The sequence below is a fragment of the Lampetra planeri genome, chromosome 13, assembly GCF_965212315.1.
Source record: "Lampetra planeri chromosome 13, kcLamPlan1.2.h2, whole genome shotgun sequence".
NCBI classification, from domain to species: Eukaryota; Metazoa; Chordata; class Hyperoartia; order Petromyzontiformes; family Petromyzontidae; genus Lampetra; species Lampetra planeri.
In genome coordinates, this window is record NC_136119.1 from 10,134,996 (window position 1) to 10,155,774 (window position 20,779).

The 20,779-nt window shown below is 47.2% G+C and overlaps 1 protein-coding gene across 1 annotated transcript in view; it reads right to left on the minus strand.

Moving 5' to 3' along the window:
- LOC144722051 (MAM domain-containing protein 2-like) overlaps positions 1-811 on the minus strand; it is a 42,104-nt gene extending 41,293 nt beyond the window's left edge. Inside the window, exon 1 of the mRNA XM_078600136.1 lies at positions 352-811. Within this exon, the coding sequence (XP_078456262.1) occupies positions 352-403 (52 nt within the window). The 5' untranslated portion in view covers positions 404-811. The remainder of the gene's footprint in view (positions 1-351) is intronic.
- Between the last annotated feature and the right edge of the window lie 19,968 nt (positions 812-20,779).

Here is a 20,779-nt window from a genome sequence, read left to right on the forward strand (position 1 = left end):
AATAAAGTTCCTAACAAGTTGAATCAAGATGTCGCATGTGGTTGCGATCAATTTTAAAAAAAACCGCATGATTCGAGCGACAACGCAGCTGTTTTTGAAACTAACATCGTGGGGTCTCTAACATCCACCTCACAGAAGGAAATGAACTCTGGCTAATTTTCCACTGGAACGACTGACAGCTTTAAGAATAAAACCGGAAACGCACAACATTGACCAAGGAGTGAATGCATTGACCATCACTAATCGGCCAACAGTTGCCCGTGCCGGTCACCTCAATTCAATTCACGCGTAGCGCATCACGCGAATGAGTCGCTCGCTTGACGTTGTAGCATCGTTACAAAACGTACTCACGTGACACACAGAAGCAGCAACAGCCCAGCAACAGGAGCAGGGGGGTGCTCATGATGCCACGTGTCGAGCTGCCCTCCTGCTGCCCCCCACACGGCTTCGACCTGGGTTCACCTCCTGCTGCTACTGCTGCGCGAAGCTCCCAACAACACGCACACGCAGCCTCGGGGCTAACGCAGTGGCCCAGCTTGAGAGGGGGAGAGAGACACCGCCTTGCTGAAGCAGGAGTGATTCAAACAGCCACTTCTCCCACACTCTCGGGCGCAACGCCGTTCTGTTTGCGATGCCTCCTCTTTGCAGCTGCTGAACGTTAAAGTCCAGTGGGGCTCCTCGTGCCAAGCCTCCGGTGCGGGAAGCGACGCTGGAGGTACGAATGGAGTGGAATTCAAACAGAGTGCATAGCTCTCTCTCTCTCGGTGAGTCTCACACTCTGTGTGTGTGTCTCTGCAAGTCAGCTGGTTCTTGAAAATGAAGCTGCAGAGACGGGGGTCCCTCCCCACCCCCCTCGCCCCCACCCCCCTCACCCCCCTCGCCCCCACCCTCCCCACCCCCTCGCCCTCCTTGCCCCGCCTTTTCAGCAAAAATCCCACAGCCCCCTCCCCTCCCACCTCCACTTGCCTCCGGCGCGGGCTAAGTCAGAGATGGCAAACACCAAAGAGAATTCGTGAAATAAAACTCAGCACGTGCTTCGATGAACGCCGTGGCTTTAAAAGGGGGAGGGGGAATCAAAGTATACAATAGGCCGACGTTTCGGGGAAATGGCCCCTTCTTCATAGCAGGCTGCCAAAGAAGTATCGCCAGATAAGTTGGTGGGGGGGGGGGTCTAGCACAGGGACAGGGGGGAGGGGGTTAAGCTCAGGAACGGGGGCGCAGGGGGACACTGCCACCTTGTAACTGGCGTGAGTTTGCCTGGCTGACCACGTCTCTGCGAAGTGAAACAAACGAGTCGCGCAGTGCAGGCAGGGCTCAGGCCCGCGGGGATTCAGTGGGCGGTGTGGGACCGAGGCTAGGAAGTGGGTCGATTGCTGTAGGGACTGCGAGGCCTCGGGGGGTAGGAGGAGGGGGAAGCAAACACAGAGCCACACCCGTTTTGACTTGCGAATTATTATTGGTATGGAGTGTGTGTGGCACTGGCAGCATTATGCCTGTAAATCCAGCAGTATGGCAGTGCTTGTGGTTGGTGTAGCGCACGGACACGAAATTGTCACGGGCACCAAACAGTCCTCTGGGTGCAGGGTTGATGGCAGTAACAAAAGCAAGAGGGTTGAACAACTGTTTGTGTATTATTCTGAGCGGGTTGTAAAAAATCATCATTTCCTCCAGGTCCATCCACGCACGTCTAGGACAAAAACAAAGATCACGTGGAATGTGCCCGATCTCATCAGATCTCAGAAGCCAAGATGGGTTGAGCCTTGATGGTGCTTGGTCGTGCGGCTACGATGTATAACAGATATCACAGACTGTGATTGTGCATGGCCGAGAGCAGAGGGCCATGCAGAACAAAATGCATTGTTGCACCGTACTTCTATGCTCCCCCCACCTGAACCAATCCGCACTGCCCAGTATGCTGAGATAGGGGTCAAATCATCCATCAGTGCCCGCACAGAGTGGGGAGGCCTTGATCCAGCACATGCACATGGACTGTACATAAAATTGCACGCGTAAAATACAAAAATACTCACTCAAAGATCGCGAGCACCAACTCCCTCTTTAAAAAAAAACAAGAATGAGTCTCGAGACTGCTTGGTAAATTAATGGATTAATTGTATAATTACCACCGTCATTTATATGCAAAATAGGCGGCTTGGTGAAGACAGACCCAATTCTCCCAGTGGCACGATGTAAATTAAATCTTGCACGTGGACCAGTGAGGCCTGCAACAAAGGGCCGAGTGCATTAATGCATTAATCATGTAGCAACTCACCCCACCCCCCACACATCCCCCATACAATCTTATTTTTCTATTCTCTTACATTTGACCTATGACCTCTGCATGCAATGTGGCTCCTGCAAGAGCGAAACGAGCATTTGCAGCTCCGTCAGGGGGGCTCCCTGCTTCTCCTCTAGGATGTGTTCCCCACTCAATAGAGCTCCCCGTCGGGACGAGGTGTTACGCGTTACGGTCGAGGGGCTTCGCTGCGGAGGAGGAGGAGGAGGGGGAGGGGGCTGCCTCAGCCTTGAGCGAGCGCCCTTTGATGCAAGTATGAGTGCCACACAGAAATCAATGCCAAACCGGTGATTATAATCAAGACAACTTGAACGACTCCTATCTGGGAGCTGTGCACTGCAATAATTCACCTCTGATGAGCACGGTCGGCTCGGTACGGTGCAAAAGAAGTTCAACATACGTACACGCAAGTCAGGTGTGATTCTCATTTAAATTGCATCGAGTCTGAGAGCCGTGCTCTGCCTAAACGTTGCAGCAGCATGAACGTGCCTCCTAGATCTGCATACCTCTTTCTCCCATCCTGTGCATTATTCAAATTGTGCTATCAGCTTCACGTCTTGAGATGAAGATATTTATACTGGTTACAGCCCACAGGGGATTATTGTGTCCGTCCGTCCGTCGTGCATCCAAAAATGGGAGGGGTGGGGCTGGGTGGAGAGGGGAGGGTGGGGAGGGCCTGGGAGGGGAGGGTGGGGAGGGGCTGGGTGGGGAGGGGAGGGTGGGGAGGGGCTGGGTGGGGAGGGTGGGGCTGGGTGGGGGGTGGGAGGGGTGGGGCTGGGTGGGGAGGGGCTGGGTGGGGAGGGGCTGGTCACCCCGTGGTGCCCTTATAAAACTCAACGTTTAACCTACTCACGCCGGCTTGTGCCCGCCCTCACAGTCGGCCATATTTGCGGAATACACCACGCCGCCGTTGACCCTGGCCATTGACCGAGCAACCCAACGTTCCTACCAGCTCCCTCCGCAGGAATGTGTTGTAGTGGGCAGCGTCCCTCCCTATCCATAATAAAGGTTGTTGGGTTAGATCGTGTACATATTAATGTGTCGACGCAGCCAATTAGTAAGGTTTGTCACGTAAACAAAACGTGCCAATTCGTTACTAGTTCAGCACACCGGTGGGTTGAAGAGTTACACCTGAGGATCCAGTTTTAATTAGGGCGACTGCCCAGATTTGAACCCAGAATTTGTGCAATGCTGATTCAGTAGTCTGACCCTTAAGCCATCCGGCTACCGCAGAAAATATGTTTTTTTGAGGATTGGATTACATTAAGCGCATCAGAGATATGTGGATAAAACACCCCTGGACCAAACAGGGAAATTCAAATAGTGTTCAAAATATAATGCATATTGCATGCTGTAATTTATCGCAGTCGTATTTGGAAACGACTTTGCTTGCGGCGTTGGCATTAATGCAATTCAAATCCCACACGACTGTGATTGATCTATTGTGTTGCTTACTCGACGTACTAAGTAGGTATTATTATTTGTCTTTAATGCAAAGCTGTATTCAATCTGAAGGCGACTTAATCACAGCGGTAATCACGATGCCGTTCGCATGGAATATCAAGCAAAGAAATGGCTCCCTTTAGACACACTGATTGTATTGACAAATGGCTTAAGTGCTAAACAAACACGGGTAAGAAACCGCACTTCCATCACCCAACAAAACACGACTCCAACTCTCCAAGCCCTCGCAGCAAATGCAAGCACCACTTTCAATCTGCCGCTGAAAGGGGCAGCACTTTAAATCTCAAACCGAACGCGCGGGCGGTCATTCCCTGAATAAAAAAAATAACCTCCCGTGCCCACTTGTAAACGAAGTGATGAGCGCCAACCACACAGATCCAACTATCAGCTCGTGGTTGAATCTTGACTGTTTAAGACAAGGCTGGGTGCCTTATACACGCAGTTTGGTGATGTCACGTGACATGCAAGGCGTGGATGCAAAGCATGATGGGAGGACAGACCCTACGGTGAGAGTCACACCTTTAGCCGCATAGAAATCACTATCTGCGCGAATCATATTATTTCTTTCCGTCCCGCGCTCACTCTTTCTGTCCGATGAGTTACTCATCATGCACATCGCCGTTTAGGATTGGTTTAACGATCAGCTGCGTCTGACTCATCGGGTCTGAAGTTAACGTTTCCACTCGGCCACGTTTGGTAATTAATCACGTGGCACGGTGACGAATGAGCCGTATCTGAGTAATCTTAATTTTGGAGCTTTCGTGACTGCAGGAATTATTCTTTGGTTCTTTCGGTAAAGTCACGTATAAAGATAAAATAATAAATTAAATAATAGCATACTACGACGTTTCGATTGCAACACAAGCAATCATCATCAGGTATAAAATAAATAGCAACACAAATCTAACCAGAAAACTATAGACAGACATATAAGCAGACAGACATCACAAAGATACACAGAGAGAGAACACGTATTGGCACAAAGAGAGAGGGATCGTCTCTGTGACGAGGCCTTAAATATAGAGAGGGGGCGGAGAGAGGGAGGGGGCAGAGAAAAAATTAGCATGTCAATGAGTGGACGACGACGTGGTACGGTACGCAAGCTTGAAAATTAGGAGAAAGACACACTTTGATCTCACGGATGCTTAGATGGATCGCGTGTGTTGTTGGCGCAATGAGAGCGTATGCATATCACGTGGCAATGTAATAATAGAATTTGTATTCATGAATAGTGTAAATGTGATTGCATATCATGATCATGATTAAGAATGGGCATTAGGTTGTGAATGGGGTTGCATAAAATTGTGGGGGTCCGTAATTTATAGATTGGGAAAAGGTTGGTGAACAGGGGACCACATTGCATAAAATAAAATAAAAATCCGGTTCAGGATGAAGGGAAAATTCAGTTGTAAGCAGAGGTTGCACTTAAACAGTTCAACGCAGTGTCCAGCACTTTAGCAATCACTGCATTATTTTACATTTGAAGTCAATCGAAAGTCAAATGCCCCCCTACTCAAAGCGGCCATGGGGCAGCGTTCATCTCCATTAGCGGCTGTGAGTCCGTGGTGGATGCTTCACGTGGTATTTCTGGTGGATATGTTTCTCCATCGCACAATCACGATTGATACATTTTAATTCGTTTTTGTTTTAACGTCATATATATTTTACAATGATAAGGCACATTATTCCCATCATGAATTCAATCTGCATGGCATTGACTTTCATTTCGACGCTTTTAGCCACCAGTTCCAATTACATCGTGTGATAAGTACGGAGACAAATCCGAAAAGATGGAAAAACACTGCGGGTGAGTGCAGTGGGGAAGGCGGGGGTGGGGGGGTGTAATACCACCTACTAAAGCAAAATTTTTTTATCAAAATATCATCAGCTGATGCCAACGCGGAGAACCAGGCAGATTGGATTGGCGCGCACAAAAAGGGGTTAATGTTTATTTGCTGTGTGTGTCCCGCAGTGGGCCGGCCCAGCGTGCACGGTGCGCGACGCAACGCGTGCGCCTGCATGTGAAATCAATCGATACTCGGCGTCCATCCCATCCCAGCCCAGCGAGAGGCGAGCGGCGTGCACGCAGCAGGCAGCAGGCAATGCGGGCAGGCTCAGGGCGAAGTGCCGTCGCTGGTGGAGTTGGGGAGAGAGCGAGTGGCGCAGGGATGCAGCTCTGAGTTGCACCGCAGCCGCCTCCCACCACCACTACCACCACCACCACCTTCCTGCTCCTCCCCCTCCTCGTGCTGCGTGAGCCCGCGCGTATTTGACCGGCACACCGGCCGGCCTGCCAGGGACCAAGAGGGGGGCTACAGGAACCAGGGGGAGCTCCGGTGGAGACTCCTCTGGTCCAGAGGAGGAGGACGACGACGACTTGAAGCGGTGGTGGCAATCCTGAGATCGAGAGAGTTTCCCGAGACAAGGACTCAAAGCTTCACGCGAGCGCCCAGAGACCCTGCGAAGCACGGAGGCACAAACTGCACTTGTCCAACGGTAAGCAGAGTCTGTCTGCTCTTGATGTACGGCCGTCCTTTAGCCGCATACAGTGCAGCGCAGTGGGGTCGCGACAATATTCTGCAGTGGACCTCGGGGATACTTAGCAAGAGCAGAATGGAACTTTATCGCAGAATAGCGCAGCCGAACACTGCGCCGTAGTGCAGCATTATTGTGCTGCATTGTAAATGTGATGGGTGACGACAACTTATATTTTAAGTTAGTGTGTGTGTTTTTTTTTATCTGGTTCTAGAGCTAAACAAGCATTGTGAAATAAGATGTGTGTGTGTGTGTGTTAAATCTCCATGTAACTTGCGCATTATTTTGTGCATGACCATGTCTTACACGGAAGGCTTCTCGTTTCTACAAAAGCCACACAATGGGGCCACGCAATGCCGGGATCTGCAGCACAATGCATTTTATGATGAATGGATGAGTGCCAGTATTGATTTTTTTTGCAAACAAGTGCAGACACACGCGTCCACACACCCACAATGCACACACACAGCACCACATTTAACCTCTCAGCAGGGGGGTCAGGGCTAAAGAACAGAGATGAAAAAAATACAAGATTAATCGAGGTTGGGAGTGGCATTAGGAGAGTTGATTTTTTTTCAGACACCAGGCTTGCTCAGCACAAGAGATCGCACGATAGATTTTAAATAAAATACCGATGACCGATTTGGTAATGGAATGCGCCATCCAAGCATGCCCATTGTTTGAAATAAAACAAGCTTGGTTATTTTGATGAGATGAAATATTAGAGAGAACAGATGGATTTAAAGGCATAAAACTTAATTTAACCTGGTAAGAGCCGTTTGAGGTACATATACATATATTTTACGAGGTAGGCCGGATTAAATGTTTTTTGAAGGAAAATTTATTGAAGGACCATCATTTCCAGAGTATGCAGAAATGTGCAAATAACCAATTACATTTTTGCTTGAATTTCAAACTTGCCACGTTAATATAATGTAAACAATCCGTGCGTTCACAATGTATAACAAATTAACGGGGTGTTTTTTGGGGGGAGTTTGCAATTACAATTTGTTGTTAACGGTTTCGATAAAAAAAAACATTCTTGTAAAACAGCGGCGTTCATTAGCGGACACAAACAATGAATAAGTGCGACGCAAATATTCAGATGTCGATATGAGACAAAGGCAAATGGTGCATCAGCACGTGGTTCGCGAAACCAGCGATGTGCGTTTGTGACCGTGCCACTTTGGACACCGCCGGTGGTGGGGAGGGGGTGGGGAGCCGATGCCAAAACCATCTCCTGGTGCTGCCCGCCCGGGGCTTGGCTCAATGTCTGCACCGCAAAAAATAAAGAACCCTCTGCGTGCAAAAAAAAAATGCTCGCAAGCCTCGCGTTAACCATCCGCTGCGCGCCCTGGCGTCTTCCCGCTCGCAGTCAGCGATCGCGAATTAACAGACGGACCCTCGGACTCGGGACGCGACATCTTCCGTGGCGAGTCGCGCGCGGTTGTGAGCAGGCGGGGTGGGGTGGGGCGTTGCGTCGGCGGCAGTTTGGCTCCCAACGGCGGAGTGCGATTCGCCTCGACCTCGCCCCGTATCGCTAAGCCGGGCGCGTGTTGCTGCGACCGTGCAACGGCGTTCAGCTTTGTCGCATGGGGGTGCCTGCGTGCGTGCGTGGGTGTGGGCTATTCGCGTAAAGGTAGGCAATGGACACGTATCGCTCGCGAGCGGTCAACAAAGTTTTGAGATCGACGCATTAAGATTATTAACTGATGGGGGGGGGGGGGGTTGCTTTGTTTTTAATGCAGCTATGTTGAATGTTAACACATTTAGTTTGTGTAACGATCAGCACAAACGGTGTCAATGCGTCAGCTCGAACGTCGTAGCGTTACGTCAGAGGCGAGTAATATCCATGCCAGGCTTGAGCCACCCCTTGACCAATAATGATGAAGTATGGTAAAAAAATCCCCATGACCTAAAGGGCTGGGGAGGGGTTTTCATGCAGCAGTTGTTTGACAAAGGGCTGCACGTAATTATTTAATTACTGCCATCACTACATTAACAGGGTGCGATTACATAATGAACATAACATTATTTTGGAGCGATTGCGTTTCAAAGCATCACATGTCAAAAAGTTTGACCTCCGTTCAAATGCCAAACCAAAGGAGGGGTTATTTAAAAAAAAATTGTTTTAAACCCAACATACTCATCTGACTTCTTATCCACAATGCTCGCATACTCGTAGACAAACGGTGCATTCAATTTCCAACCACGCAGGGTCCCCATATTCGCTCACTACCAAGCAGCCGCGCGTTTTCTCCCATTGCGCGTGGCCCTTCTGGGAGTGGTGGCTGCGGCGATGGCGTTCGGTGGCTCTGCAGTGGGAAAACGGGAGGCAAGAGGACGTGGTTGGAAGCCCCCCAGTCCCCCCCCGCCCCCTTAGTCTTCTCCGCCACCCCCCAGCAGTTCACTAACCAGCCCCCCCCCATGACTGCAATGCCCATCGATAACATCTTGGTCGTGATGCTATTTCGCGAATTCTCTCCCAAAAAAAAACTCCCCACCAAAGCAGAAATTTACACCGAGCTTAGTTAAAAGTGGTTATACGGTTGGGCCAGAGGTTGTCCCTGTTTGTTCGACTGCGGTTTTTTTTACGCTGAACCCGCGCTCGTTACATAAACGTGTGTACTCGCGTAGCCCCGGTGAGTCATCGCTGTGAGTTAATTCGGTGCACCATGAAATGCACTTCTTCTACCGTGCACTATATGCGCAATCTGTGCCTTTGATGGTCGCACAGAGGTTGGCTGCATTTCACATTTTCCGAATCCGCATGGACGCAGGTATTAAGACAGATAATTGACAGAAATGTGATGTTGACTAATGATGCCGTTTTTTTTGCATTTTCTTGCAAAAAATCAAATATTCATATTCGGTTGCGTCCCTTAATCAAATAAGCCGAATGTGCCCCAATGTGCTTTGCGAACAGCAATTCCCTCTGTGCTTCTCCCCTGGTGGTCCTGAGCCAGTGATGAACATTCCACATGCGTAAGGAAAATGGAAGTATGTCGACCGGGCCAAGCCATGGTGGTTACCTACCAAGTAATGCGACGCTGTTCTCACTGAAGCCAGACAGCAATGAAGAGGTGCGTCAATCATTGCCAGGATTTGAACCCATAGTTGTCATAGCATCTCCGCCAACTGAGATGTATCGCAGCTCCGTCCACAGTGAACGAATGTGAATAACTTGTGTTGGGCATTGTAACAAGAATAACAACTCTAATGATCTTCACAAACGATCACGATTCGGAAGTGGCGATGAGTTTCAAGAATCGGTCGACTTTTAAATTCGTTTTTTTTCTTTCTTTTCTCGTTCGTATAGTGATTAGGGCTTTTACCCATTTCGTTCGCCTAAATATAATACGGGTTTAATTGGCGCGATTCATAGGTGCTCGTTTCTTACGCGTGCGATTTTATACAGATGTCAGTGTTGATACTTACGCGATCCGGGGGTAGAAATACCCAAAAGGGATCCCAGGTTATTGTGAAAGAAGACGTCACGGACGAAAGGAAAAAGAAGGCGGGGCGTAGGCGAGAGGGTTACGCCCAGGAGGGGCAGCGGTGACGTCACCGGATGAGGCGGGGCGATCGGGACGGCTTCCTGGTGGGAGTTTTGAATGGAGTGGTCCAACGCACGTGATCTCGCGTGGAAAACAAAGTTGTGTCGTCTCAACCTTCGTCTGGTGGACTCATTTACGCGTGTGTTGAGGGGCGTAGGAATCAATTTCAAACGGTGGATTGAAGCGCTGACAAATGCCAAACGTGCGCTCTGCTCTGTGACATACACGACGAGATACAAATGTTATCCCTAAGTAAGGAACGAAACAGGAGGATTTATCAACAAATATGGCCGCCGCCTGATGAAGCTAGTTGTAATTACTGGCAAAACGTCGTACTCAGATTGTAAATGTTGTGGCTTTGCTCTCCAACACATCGGTGTGCTGTACTAGTGACGAATTGGCATGTTCTGTTTACGTGACAAACCTTACTAATTGGCTTTGTCGGGTGGTTGCAGGTTTAACGACACATATATTTACGCCATCTAACTCAAAAAAGTATGGATGATATTGGTTACAAAAGCCTACATGTTAAAAATACACATTTTTATTTGCGTCAGTAATAGCGCAATCGATATATGATGGTTTATATTCAATATTTTCTGTATATAACTGATGAAAGTCACCACGTCAGCTCTGATGAAAACCGAACGGTTAATGAAGAAGCAACCTTAATCCAAGCAATGACTAAAAATGGCAACAGTCGGAGAAGAGAATATTGATGTTAATCATTGAAATCGGTTAACGCAATGCCATTTTTATGAAAACAATATTTTCTTGGTTTCTTAAAGTTATAGAGTTGACCAATAAAAAAAAACAAAATCATGGTCTTATAACCTTCAAACAGTCATTTTGTCTGCAAAGAGACCACATTTGTGATGATGCGACCATCTTTGGAGGCATAAAAGCTTGCAAAAGAGACACGCATTTAACCAACTTTACGTGGAGAGACTGATACAATTATGAAATGTCCTTGCCATGCACCTCAATTTGCATTCCAAATCAGCTCCAATTGACGACACTGTGCAGATCCATCCCATTACATCAAGGTCGGGTCGCACTAACAGAATTTTCCCAAATGACACTGCAAAAAGGCTGTGAGCAGCAAGCAATTAGTTAACGGTCTCCATTCGCCTCGAATCAAATGGAGAGGGAAGAAAAAATATATTGCACGCGGTCTTTTACGTAAATGACCGAGTCAGTCTTTTAGTAGCCCCTTATTGGGAAATGTGCCACTCAACGTGAAGTATCTGGAAATCCGATGGACTATCCACAGCCCTGTTATTCACAAGCCCTCCGCTTGATTCGCGTGCCGCTGCCGTAAATATATAATGCCCTTTCCAATTGACAAATTAAAGCTAATTATGCAAATTGCTGAAGAGTGGCCAGATGGATAGAAAAAAAAACGTGCCCGGTGGAGACGGGCCACTGAAAGTAGCGCGCGTGCAATTGAGCAGAGTACATCGGTGCTCGAATGCAATATTACAAAGTGCAGGCTTGCACACGCACACAATGAACGCTGTGCCCACAGATGCACTTACGCCCGTGGTACGCCAAGCAATTGATTTAATGCCAGGCTCAATTCTGCTCTGATTCAGCAGAACCCAGTTGAAACGTCGTCATGATATGGCATTTCCATCCCGAAAGCCACTGAAGCAGAATATATTTTAAATGTCCTTCCTCTTGTTTCATTGTTTTATTATTGTTATTTGAAATCCACTTTTACATCAGGAGTTGTTCTCTGTTAATGTGGAATGCCCATAATCTGCTCTCTGCTTGACCATGGAAACTCCTTGACTTGTAGACTTTGACATTCAACTTTTAATTAATGGTTTTTCCCTCTTGCCTATTTAATGCATTCCAATTACACCAGCAGCTAAAACTATTTTGATAAAAAAAAAATTGAACCTTTCCCAAAAGGTGGGGAAAATACATGATTGCATATACTGTATAGCAATTTAAATCACTTTCACCTGCACAGTAACATTCAGCACCGCCTGTCAAGATTTAGTTTGTTAAATGAGAATTATGTTTGCAATACACAACATCAGTGCTCCAATGAACAATTCATTAACGATGCCCCTACAATCGTGCTTTGTTATTTTCTCAAATTTTCTTTCTTTCTAGTAACACTTTCTGGGCGATTATCTTTTTTTCATTGCCCTCTGACCCGAGTGACCCATATTTGACAAGAGTTTAATTAAAGCTCGCTAAAACATCAAAGTTAAATGCCACACAGCACAAAATGTATTCTGTTTAAAAAGACAGAACCCACATGAAACGCTTAAGATAATCTGCTAATGAATTATTAACATGCGTATGTATAATTCATCAGTGCAGAGAAAGTGGCCCTGTGTCTCTCTATAAGGGCTTTGGAGAGGAATCAGTCAATGGCGATAAATAATACATGAAGGCAAAGGTGCAGTCCTGCAGATACCTGCTCATGCCACTGTGGCTACTTGTCCCACTTACAATCGAGCACCCCACCCACACTTTACCCCCACCACACAGCCAACCTGCCGATTGACTACAGCAATTTACACCGTTGGATGGACGGTGGTAGGAAGGTTGAAATAAATAACGCTTATATACATAAATAACGATTAAATACATAAATAACGACTAATTATGTGAATAATGATTAAATACGTAAATAACGACTCGTACCACCGTAGCAACCCGCCGCGCCAGGAGATCGAATTCAACCGACGGACCTCTGGACTGCAAGTCCAACGCTGCTGCTCACAGTTACACACCACACTAAACCCAGCGCGAGATTGTGTCCACAGCGTTGCCGTTCATTCATCGCCCGACCGAACAGCGCCGGTTCGGGTCAATCGTTCGTGGCAACGGAGAGGGCCGTTCCTAAAGTTGTCAAAGTTCGCAGCGCCGCTGTTCTGAAGTTGTCGCACGCGCTCGCCGAGAGCGGACGTGGAGCTTGTCCGGCAATAATTGGAACGTTTAAAAAACAAAAGTCAAGAGATGCAAATATTGATGCATGACGTTGTACCCGAAAGTGCATTGCGGATGATAACAAATTAAACACGTACACGAGATCGGGTCTACCTTCGTGGGATCTGGTGAGATGAAGTGTAGGAGGCAAATGCGCCGCCTTGCAATTGTTTTTGCCACGTTGCTGTTCGTGAAAGGGGGCCTCCTTTAGATGGAGCTCTGGAGAGCCCCTCGGGAAGGTAATTAGAATATTCTCCACGATGGCAAGACGTCTTGAAAGAGAGATACAGAATGTATGGAGCCTATATTATATTGGGTATTGTGGATTTCATATATACACAACCATAACCACGCAACAAAAACGTGTAAAATAACTGCGAAGATTATTTTGTTCGTCAAAATCAAGTAGAATTATCTCCATCCATGAATTAGTCGTCTGGATCAACGTTATCCCGGTTTCGTTTGCCTTAAAAGGGAACACCCTTTCGTCGGGTTCAAATTCACAGACTTCTATCAGCTGAATTGTGCCCTCTCGTGTCGTCCTTCCCCTGTACCGCCGATGAGCACGTCTGGTTACGTACGGTGCGAAAGAAGTTCAACGTGCTTACATGCGAACGTTAAATAAACACGTACACACAGTGCGCACTTTGATAGTATTGCCGCAAACGACTTTATAGTTACGTGTGTGCACACGTTTACCAGTATTTTTTTTAATACACGTAGCTCTGTTTTTTTATTTTAAATCCCATTATTTTTAATTTATATTCCACATTTTATTTATATTCCACATTTTATTTATACTCCACATTTCTCCGCGCAGATCTTTTTCTTTTGCAGACGAAAGCCAATTTGTCCTCTTCTCTGCCACTTTTGTGGGATTGCAATATCGGGGCGATATTTCTCAGCCGGTAGTGGAACGCACTTTTCCAATCCAATTAAACCGCTCAGCGGAGAGAGGATAGGAAGAGAAACAAAAACTAGTTTGGCAGAACATGCAAACATAGCCATTCATAGACACACCCCCCGCCCTCCTCCTCCTCCTCTTTCCCAGCATCTCCATCCCAATCACACAGGCAGCCCTCCGGCCACCACCGCCACGGCGATGAGTTATTGTTGCGGACTGCCTGCCGGCTGCCGGAGTACTGCAGTGTTCTCGGCTCAAAGACAAAGATCCCCCGTGTAGCCTTAACAGACTGTTTGGGGAGGGGGGTGCAAGTGCTGTGAGCGAGCACCACAAAGAGGGGGTGGGAGGCCTAGCACCACGCCCGGCCGCATTTGTCTCCCAAGTATGCGATGTTTACGCACACCACATACTCATTTGAGGCTGAGTCGATCTAGGGGAGGCCCAGGGCCGGTTCAGATACCTGTCACTGGTGTTGACCGTGAGCGGGAATCGCTGCGCGACCGCTCCCTCAAAACAAGACAAAGATCCCCCGTATAGTCTGAACAGACTGTAGGGTAAAGTGCTGTTAGCGAGTAGCACCTATGAAGGCCGGCACGGCACACGAGGGGGGAGGGTGGCCGACACCACGCACGCGCACGCACGCGCACCTTGTCAGAATGAATAATGAAGGACTCTGTTAGATTAAAACGGTGGCTGGGTGTGTGGCGCTGTAAGCGTGAGAGCAGCATCAGGGGACTGCAGCCAGCCTGGGGGGGGGGGCAGGGCTCTGAGTGTGAGTGGGAGCGGCGGGTTTAAGAGGTGGGATGCAAGGATCATCTTTTGGGAATCCGCGTCCGTGCACAGATCAAAGGCACTTTTTTTGCGTGTGTTCCAAATCCCATCCGGATCACGCTCGAGGAGTCCTCCAACACGCGATGGTGATCTGTCAAGAGTTTCCAAATGGACACTTCGAAATCGGGACGTGAGATACGCAGCGCTTAAGTTCTTACTCGACATTTTCCGGAGCGCAGCGAGGCTGGCTAAGAGTCGGGGTTGTCGGTATAAGGCACTACCATTACAGTACAAGGCATGGTCTAGACATAATCATTCTTATAGTATTGCACCCTGTATTCCGATAATCCTATATGAACATGCGTATAATCATCATGAGGACAAAATGAGGTCGGATGGATATGGTGTGCAAAAATAATTCCTATCGCTGCAGTCTGGAATGTTCCGGCTAACATTAAGCACCGGTGAAACGGAGAGCGGGGGGGTGCGGTGCTGGCGGGTGCTTGACGGATCTTTGTCTTTGAATGGGAGCAGTAGTTGGCACACACTGCTGTGCGCACCAGGACACTTGAGTTCAATTCCTGGCTGTGACTAATATCGGTGGAAAGTCATATTAGGACCTCTCCTGCATCACCCCGAGGTCAGCTGAACCTTAAAGCTCTCCGTTTCACCAGAGCAGTAAGTCGACTTGGCACTGCTTCAGATGATCGCAACGTTACAATTCTGTAATTGGCGATGTGAGCCCCGGCACCTGAGTTCAAACCCCATCCATGCCTAACTTCAGTGGCGAGTGATATCTGACACGTTCCTGCCACTGCTAAACTTTACCAACCCGTAACGGTCAGTGTGGTGAAATATGGTCAAGCAGTATGCATGACCGACACAGCCTTCATCCAGCAGTGAATTGACAAAAGGGTATAAAGCGTTGTTACCATCGTCCAGTTTTAATTCAATCTCATACAGTAGGACAGAAGTACTCCCAGGTGTGCTAATGAGTTCAAATCCTAGCCATTGTCAACGAAGCCCTATCCCTTTGGTCAACAATATGGGTGAATAACGTCAGTATTAGTCCCAGCATAACCCGTAAAAGAGAGTCTACACATCATTGGTTCAGGGGCAGCATTGGAGAGGAGCAAGTGTTGTAAGCCAGCACCTCTGTAGGCCGGCACGACGCACGAGGGAGTGGGCGGCCAGCACCACGGCCGGCCGCCTTTGTTTTCCAAGTTAGTTTCGATGTTTACAAACTGCACCAGGTATTCAGTTGAGACTGAGTCGACCTAGGGGAAGCACATGACCGGTGTTGATGGCCACAAGCGGGACTCAAATTCAGGTTGACGGGTTTCGTCTCGCAGCGTGCTAACTGCTACACTACCGTTCCCACACGCGCATTCACTAACGCACGCGCACGCAGACAAATACAAATATCCCCTGTGTCACCTACACAGGCTGTTGGCGTACGTGCTGTTAGTGAGCGCCTATGAAGGCTGGCAGCGACACGAAGGGGATTGTGGTTTGGCCGACATCCACGCCCGGTCAAGATGCGCACGAGGTGGGATCGAGAACTTGCCATGACGCATGTAGAATGTGCAATCTCCGTTGGTCAAAGAAAAGGTCAAATATTTATTTCACGAAATCACTGTAATCATACGGATGGAGTTCATTATGCAAAACGCACTCCAACCGTCAATTTCAAACAAACATTACACGCTAAGGGTTGTTTGACAAAATGATTTTAGGAGCAATGTTTTGGGGCAATGCCATTGTTGCAACAACAAAAAAAGGTCAACGGATTTCGGCACAAGTAATTGCCTAAAATATGAACGCTATTTTCCCATACATATTTAATCAGCATGTGGCTGAGGCAATTTCATTTTTTTCTAATTTAGTAAATATACCTTCCATTTGTAATATATTTCGCGAACGTAAAAAAGCTATTAGGGAGACCGTCATCATGAAGTCTACACAGTGCTTCTTAGCCTGGGGGTGCCAGATGCCCTTTCTGGGGGTGCGAGAAATGGACAGATTTTTTTTAGAAAATAAATAATCGAAAACACTAATTAAACACGGGCACGTAAGTACAACTTACTTTTCGATTTAAAGCTTTCGTGACTGCAGGGATTCATCTTCTTGGTTCTTTCGGTAAAGTCACGTAGAAGGGAAGTAATAAAATAATAAAAATAAAACATAATAAAATCAAATAATTCTCACGACGTTTCGGCTACAACGCAAGCAGCCGTCTTCAGGTGACAGTGTCTCATTCTTCACCTGAAGACGGCTGCTTGCGTTGTAGCCGAAAGGTCGTGAGAATTATTTGATTTTATTATGTTTTATTTTTATTATTTTATTACTTCCCTTCTACGTGACTTTACCGAAAGAACCAATAAGACAACTTACTTTGTTTCATCAAACCCCATGTATTTTTTTTATATCATACTTTTTTTTAAACGATTGAGGACCAAAGGGACGCAAGTCTGCAGTAACGGTTAAGAACCACTGGGTTATAGCAATGCAATAAACATTTACGTCTGAGCCCCCCCCCCCCGCTGCCCCCATCTGTAAGCTCATTTCACTCGGGCACGCCACGCGTTTATTAATTTCCTGTCAGAGCCGGCCAGTTTAATAAACCTCGTAATCTGCAGCTGGCGGCACGAAAGCGTCGTCGTAATCCAGCGTGCGCAGTTCTCCCAACAACGACAACAACGACACTCGTGGCAGTTTAAATAAAAACAACAACAACAACAACAACGACACTCGTGGCAGTTTAAATAAAAACAACAACAACAACAACAACGACACTCGTGGCAGTTTAAATAAAAACAACAACAACAACAACAACAACGACACTCGTGGCAGTTTAAATAAAAACAACAACAACAACAACAACGACACTCGTGGCAGTTTAAATAAAAACAACAACAACAACAACAACGACACTCGTGGCAGTTTAAATAAAAACAACAACAACGACAACAACGACACTCGTGGCAGTTTAAATAAAAACAACAACAACGACAACAACGACACTCGTGGCAGTTTAAATAAAAACAACAACAACGACAACAACGACACTCGTGGCAGTTTAAATAAAAACAACAACAACGACAACAACGACACTCGTGGCAGTTTAAATAAAAACAACAACAACGACAACAACGACACTCGTGGCAGTTTAAATAAAAACAACAACAACGACAACAACGACACTCGTGGCAGTTTAAATAAAAACAACAACAACGACAACAACGACACTCGTGGCAGTTTAAATAAAAACAACAACAACGACAACAACGACACTCGTGGCAGTTTAAATAAAAACAACAACAACGACAACAACGACACTCGTGGCAGTTTAAATAAAAACAACAACAACGACAACAACGACACTCGTGGCAGTTTAAATAAAAACAACAACAACGACAACAACGACACTCGTGGCAGTTTAAATAAAAACAACAACAACGACAACAACGACACTCGTGGCAGTTTAAATAAAAACAACAACAACAACAACAACAACGCGATTGAAACAATTTTGGCGACCATCGATTCGCAGAAACGAGTTCGCTTGTCTCGAGCGAAGCGACCCGCGAACACAATGGCGCGGATATGCGTGCCGCGTAATTGGCGGATTAGCAGAGGCCCCCTTTAATGCAGTAATGTATCATTTCACACTGGGATGGAGATAAAGTGCGGCTTAAAGTGGCGTTGAGGCGGCGCATTGGGGAATATTCCAGGAACCCGAGGGGCAATGCCAGCAGCGCTTTCTCTACCCCTCCTCCTCCCCACTACACTCAACGCCAGCAGCAGGCCCATTACATGTTTAATGCATACAGTAGGAAAGAAGCTGTCTGAAAAGGGAACATGAAAAGGGAACGCCCTCCTTGCTGCAAACTCGGGGTTAATGCGTTTCTTCTGTGAGATCTGTGCTCAGTGCCATGTGAATGCAGTCCCATCGAAGCCGATCTGCAAGCAGTGAGTGTCTGTGCATGAGAATAATGTGGGTCGTGTTAATACTAGCAAAAAAAAAAGAGGTCGGTAAGCTATTCAAATGACTGTGTTTATATCTTTTTTAAATGTGCGACTGCATGAAACCACGTTCATTTAAACAATTTCCTTATTTCATGACAAAATGTGGTGTCATTTTGGGACTGATTGAGAGTGATTCCATTTAAAAAAATAACTCCTGCAAAGGCATTGCAGCCGTGTCAATGCGTCGTTACGACAATTAATACACCTGATTCTTAAGCTCATACAATGCATCACGTGTGCAAGGATTGATGGGGGGTTTTTACATTCGTGTGGGGAGTGGTGGCACATTTAGATGGTGTAGTGGTTCGCACGCGCCACCCTATGAAGCCGATAATACTACTTCAAATCACGCTCAGAATCTTGATTCATCCTGGAGAAATCCGATTAACTATGACGCTCTTTTTCACAGATGTCCAGTAAGGGGGGGGGGTGTCAGAAAATGACATGAACAAGGGATACAGAAGAACGATTGGAGTACGAAGCAAATCTCTCGGTAAAGCCCACTGTGCAATTGGCTCAACGAAGTGGCGTGTCACTAGTGACGATTATTTGAACCGGTTCTGGGCGTCACCTTTGAGCTCTTGTCAAAGGAGCTGCAGTACAACGAGGCTCATTCGCAGATCAGCCCCGTTACCTCCACGGGGAACGTCGTTCTGTGCACTGACGTTAAGAGCGATGTGACCTCGACGTGGGCACACGACGGCCCACGAACGCAAGGGTTGAGCTTCGTCTCCATTGCCACGGAAGGGCAAATCCCCATTATCTGCTGCACAGTGCTGCAGCGAGAGCGGTCGTTACATAATGGGCATCAAACCGCGCTCAGTGGGACGACCACTCACAAGCCCCAACAACCAACGCAATTTACGCCCCTGAACCCACAACCGATGCGAATGTTGCCGGTTACAATATCACGGGAGGGCACGAACTCTTCGATTGTGCCACGTGCACGCGAGACAAACGCGGGTCTCTTTGGCCGGACAAACGGGGTGCCTGGCATTGGCGCTGTTGTAGTGCTGGTTTAATAAAAGCCCTGCAAGTCGCGGGCAGATTGCCAGTTCTTTGCAGTACACGCATTCAGGGCAGACAATTGGAATCCTTGGGAAGACAAGTGGCTATTGTTGTCGCGAGAACCAGTTTCACTGGATGGATCATTAATTACTGTATCAAATGGGCGGGAGCAGTTGCCCGATAGAAAGAGGTTTTGGCGAGAACAATGCTGACACTATTTATAGTCCATTAGGAATTGCTTCCATTACTTTCTGTATTATATCTATGCACTGCATATGTGTGCATACGTATTGATGCGTATGTACATGTGTGCATGTCGAGAGTGTTTTCAGTGTGATGCGTGCATTGATCAGGAGCGGTGGTGCCGTGGTTAGCGCACTGTGCTATGAACTTGGCGACCTTAGTTTGTGATTCCCAGCCGTGGCTAATATCAGTGGCGAGCGATGCCTGAACCTGTACCCGCGTGGTGAAGTATGGTCAAGCAAACTGTCGAGACTGGCAGTAGCGGGAAAAGGCTTCGTCCAGCATTTGGATTGTCAAAATGCTGCGCAATTATTTTTGGCCACCATTTCAACAATTGTATCATGAAATAATGACGTCAAGTTTCACGCGCACAGCGAGATGACGACACGGCCCGGGTGAGACGAGTGGCCGAATGGCTCCCAATGGAAATAACGCATCCGAGAGGACGATCACAGTGGAGATGGTGGCATACGATCGGTTAACTTCCTCGCCTGGTATGCAGGAGGTTGTAGGTTCGACCCTGACGACGCCTGCATATTCTCTCCCCGTGGTCGCGTGGATTCATCTCCGGGTCCACCAGTTTTTACCCCCCCCCCCCCCCCACACTTAGAACCAATATCAGGCGATCAGAGTATTTGACTGTTATACATTTGCACGTGATAAGCCACTTCGTTGAGCTATCAAGCCTATCATTTGTGGCCAGGTCGCTTCTGCAAAAAAGCTACATAGCTCAGTGGGCCTTACCTGTTAAGATAAAAAAAATAGTTTTTAGTATTGAAACCGACCATTAATTATTTACACGATTGTTCACTTGCATTATACTCACAGACTCACGAGTTTGTGAGTTTTCCCTTCGAGGATACTCATTTAATTAAAACACTGTCAACTAAATACCGTATGTTTGGTATCTACGTAAAAATATTGGGTTTTAATGTCATTAATTACATCCCATTGTGTATTATGGGATGTCATTTCTACCAACGACTTTAGCTCAGTCATAAAAAATCCTGAAATATAATTTTA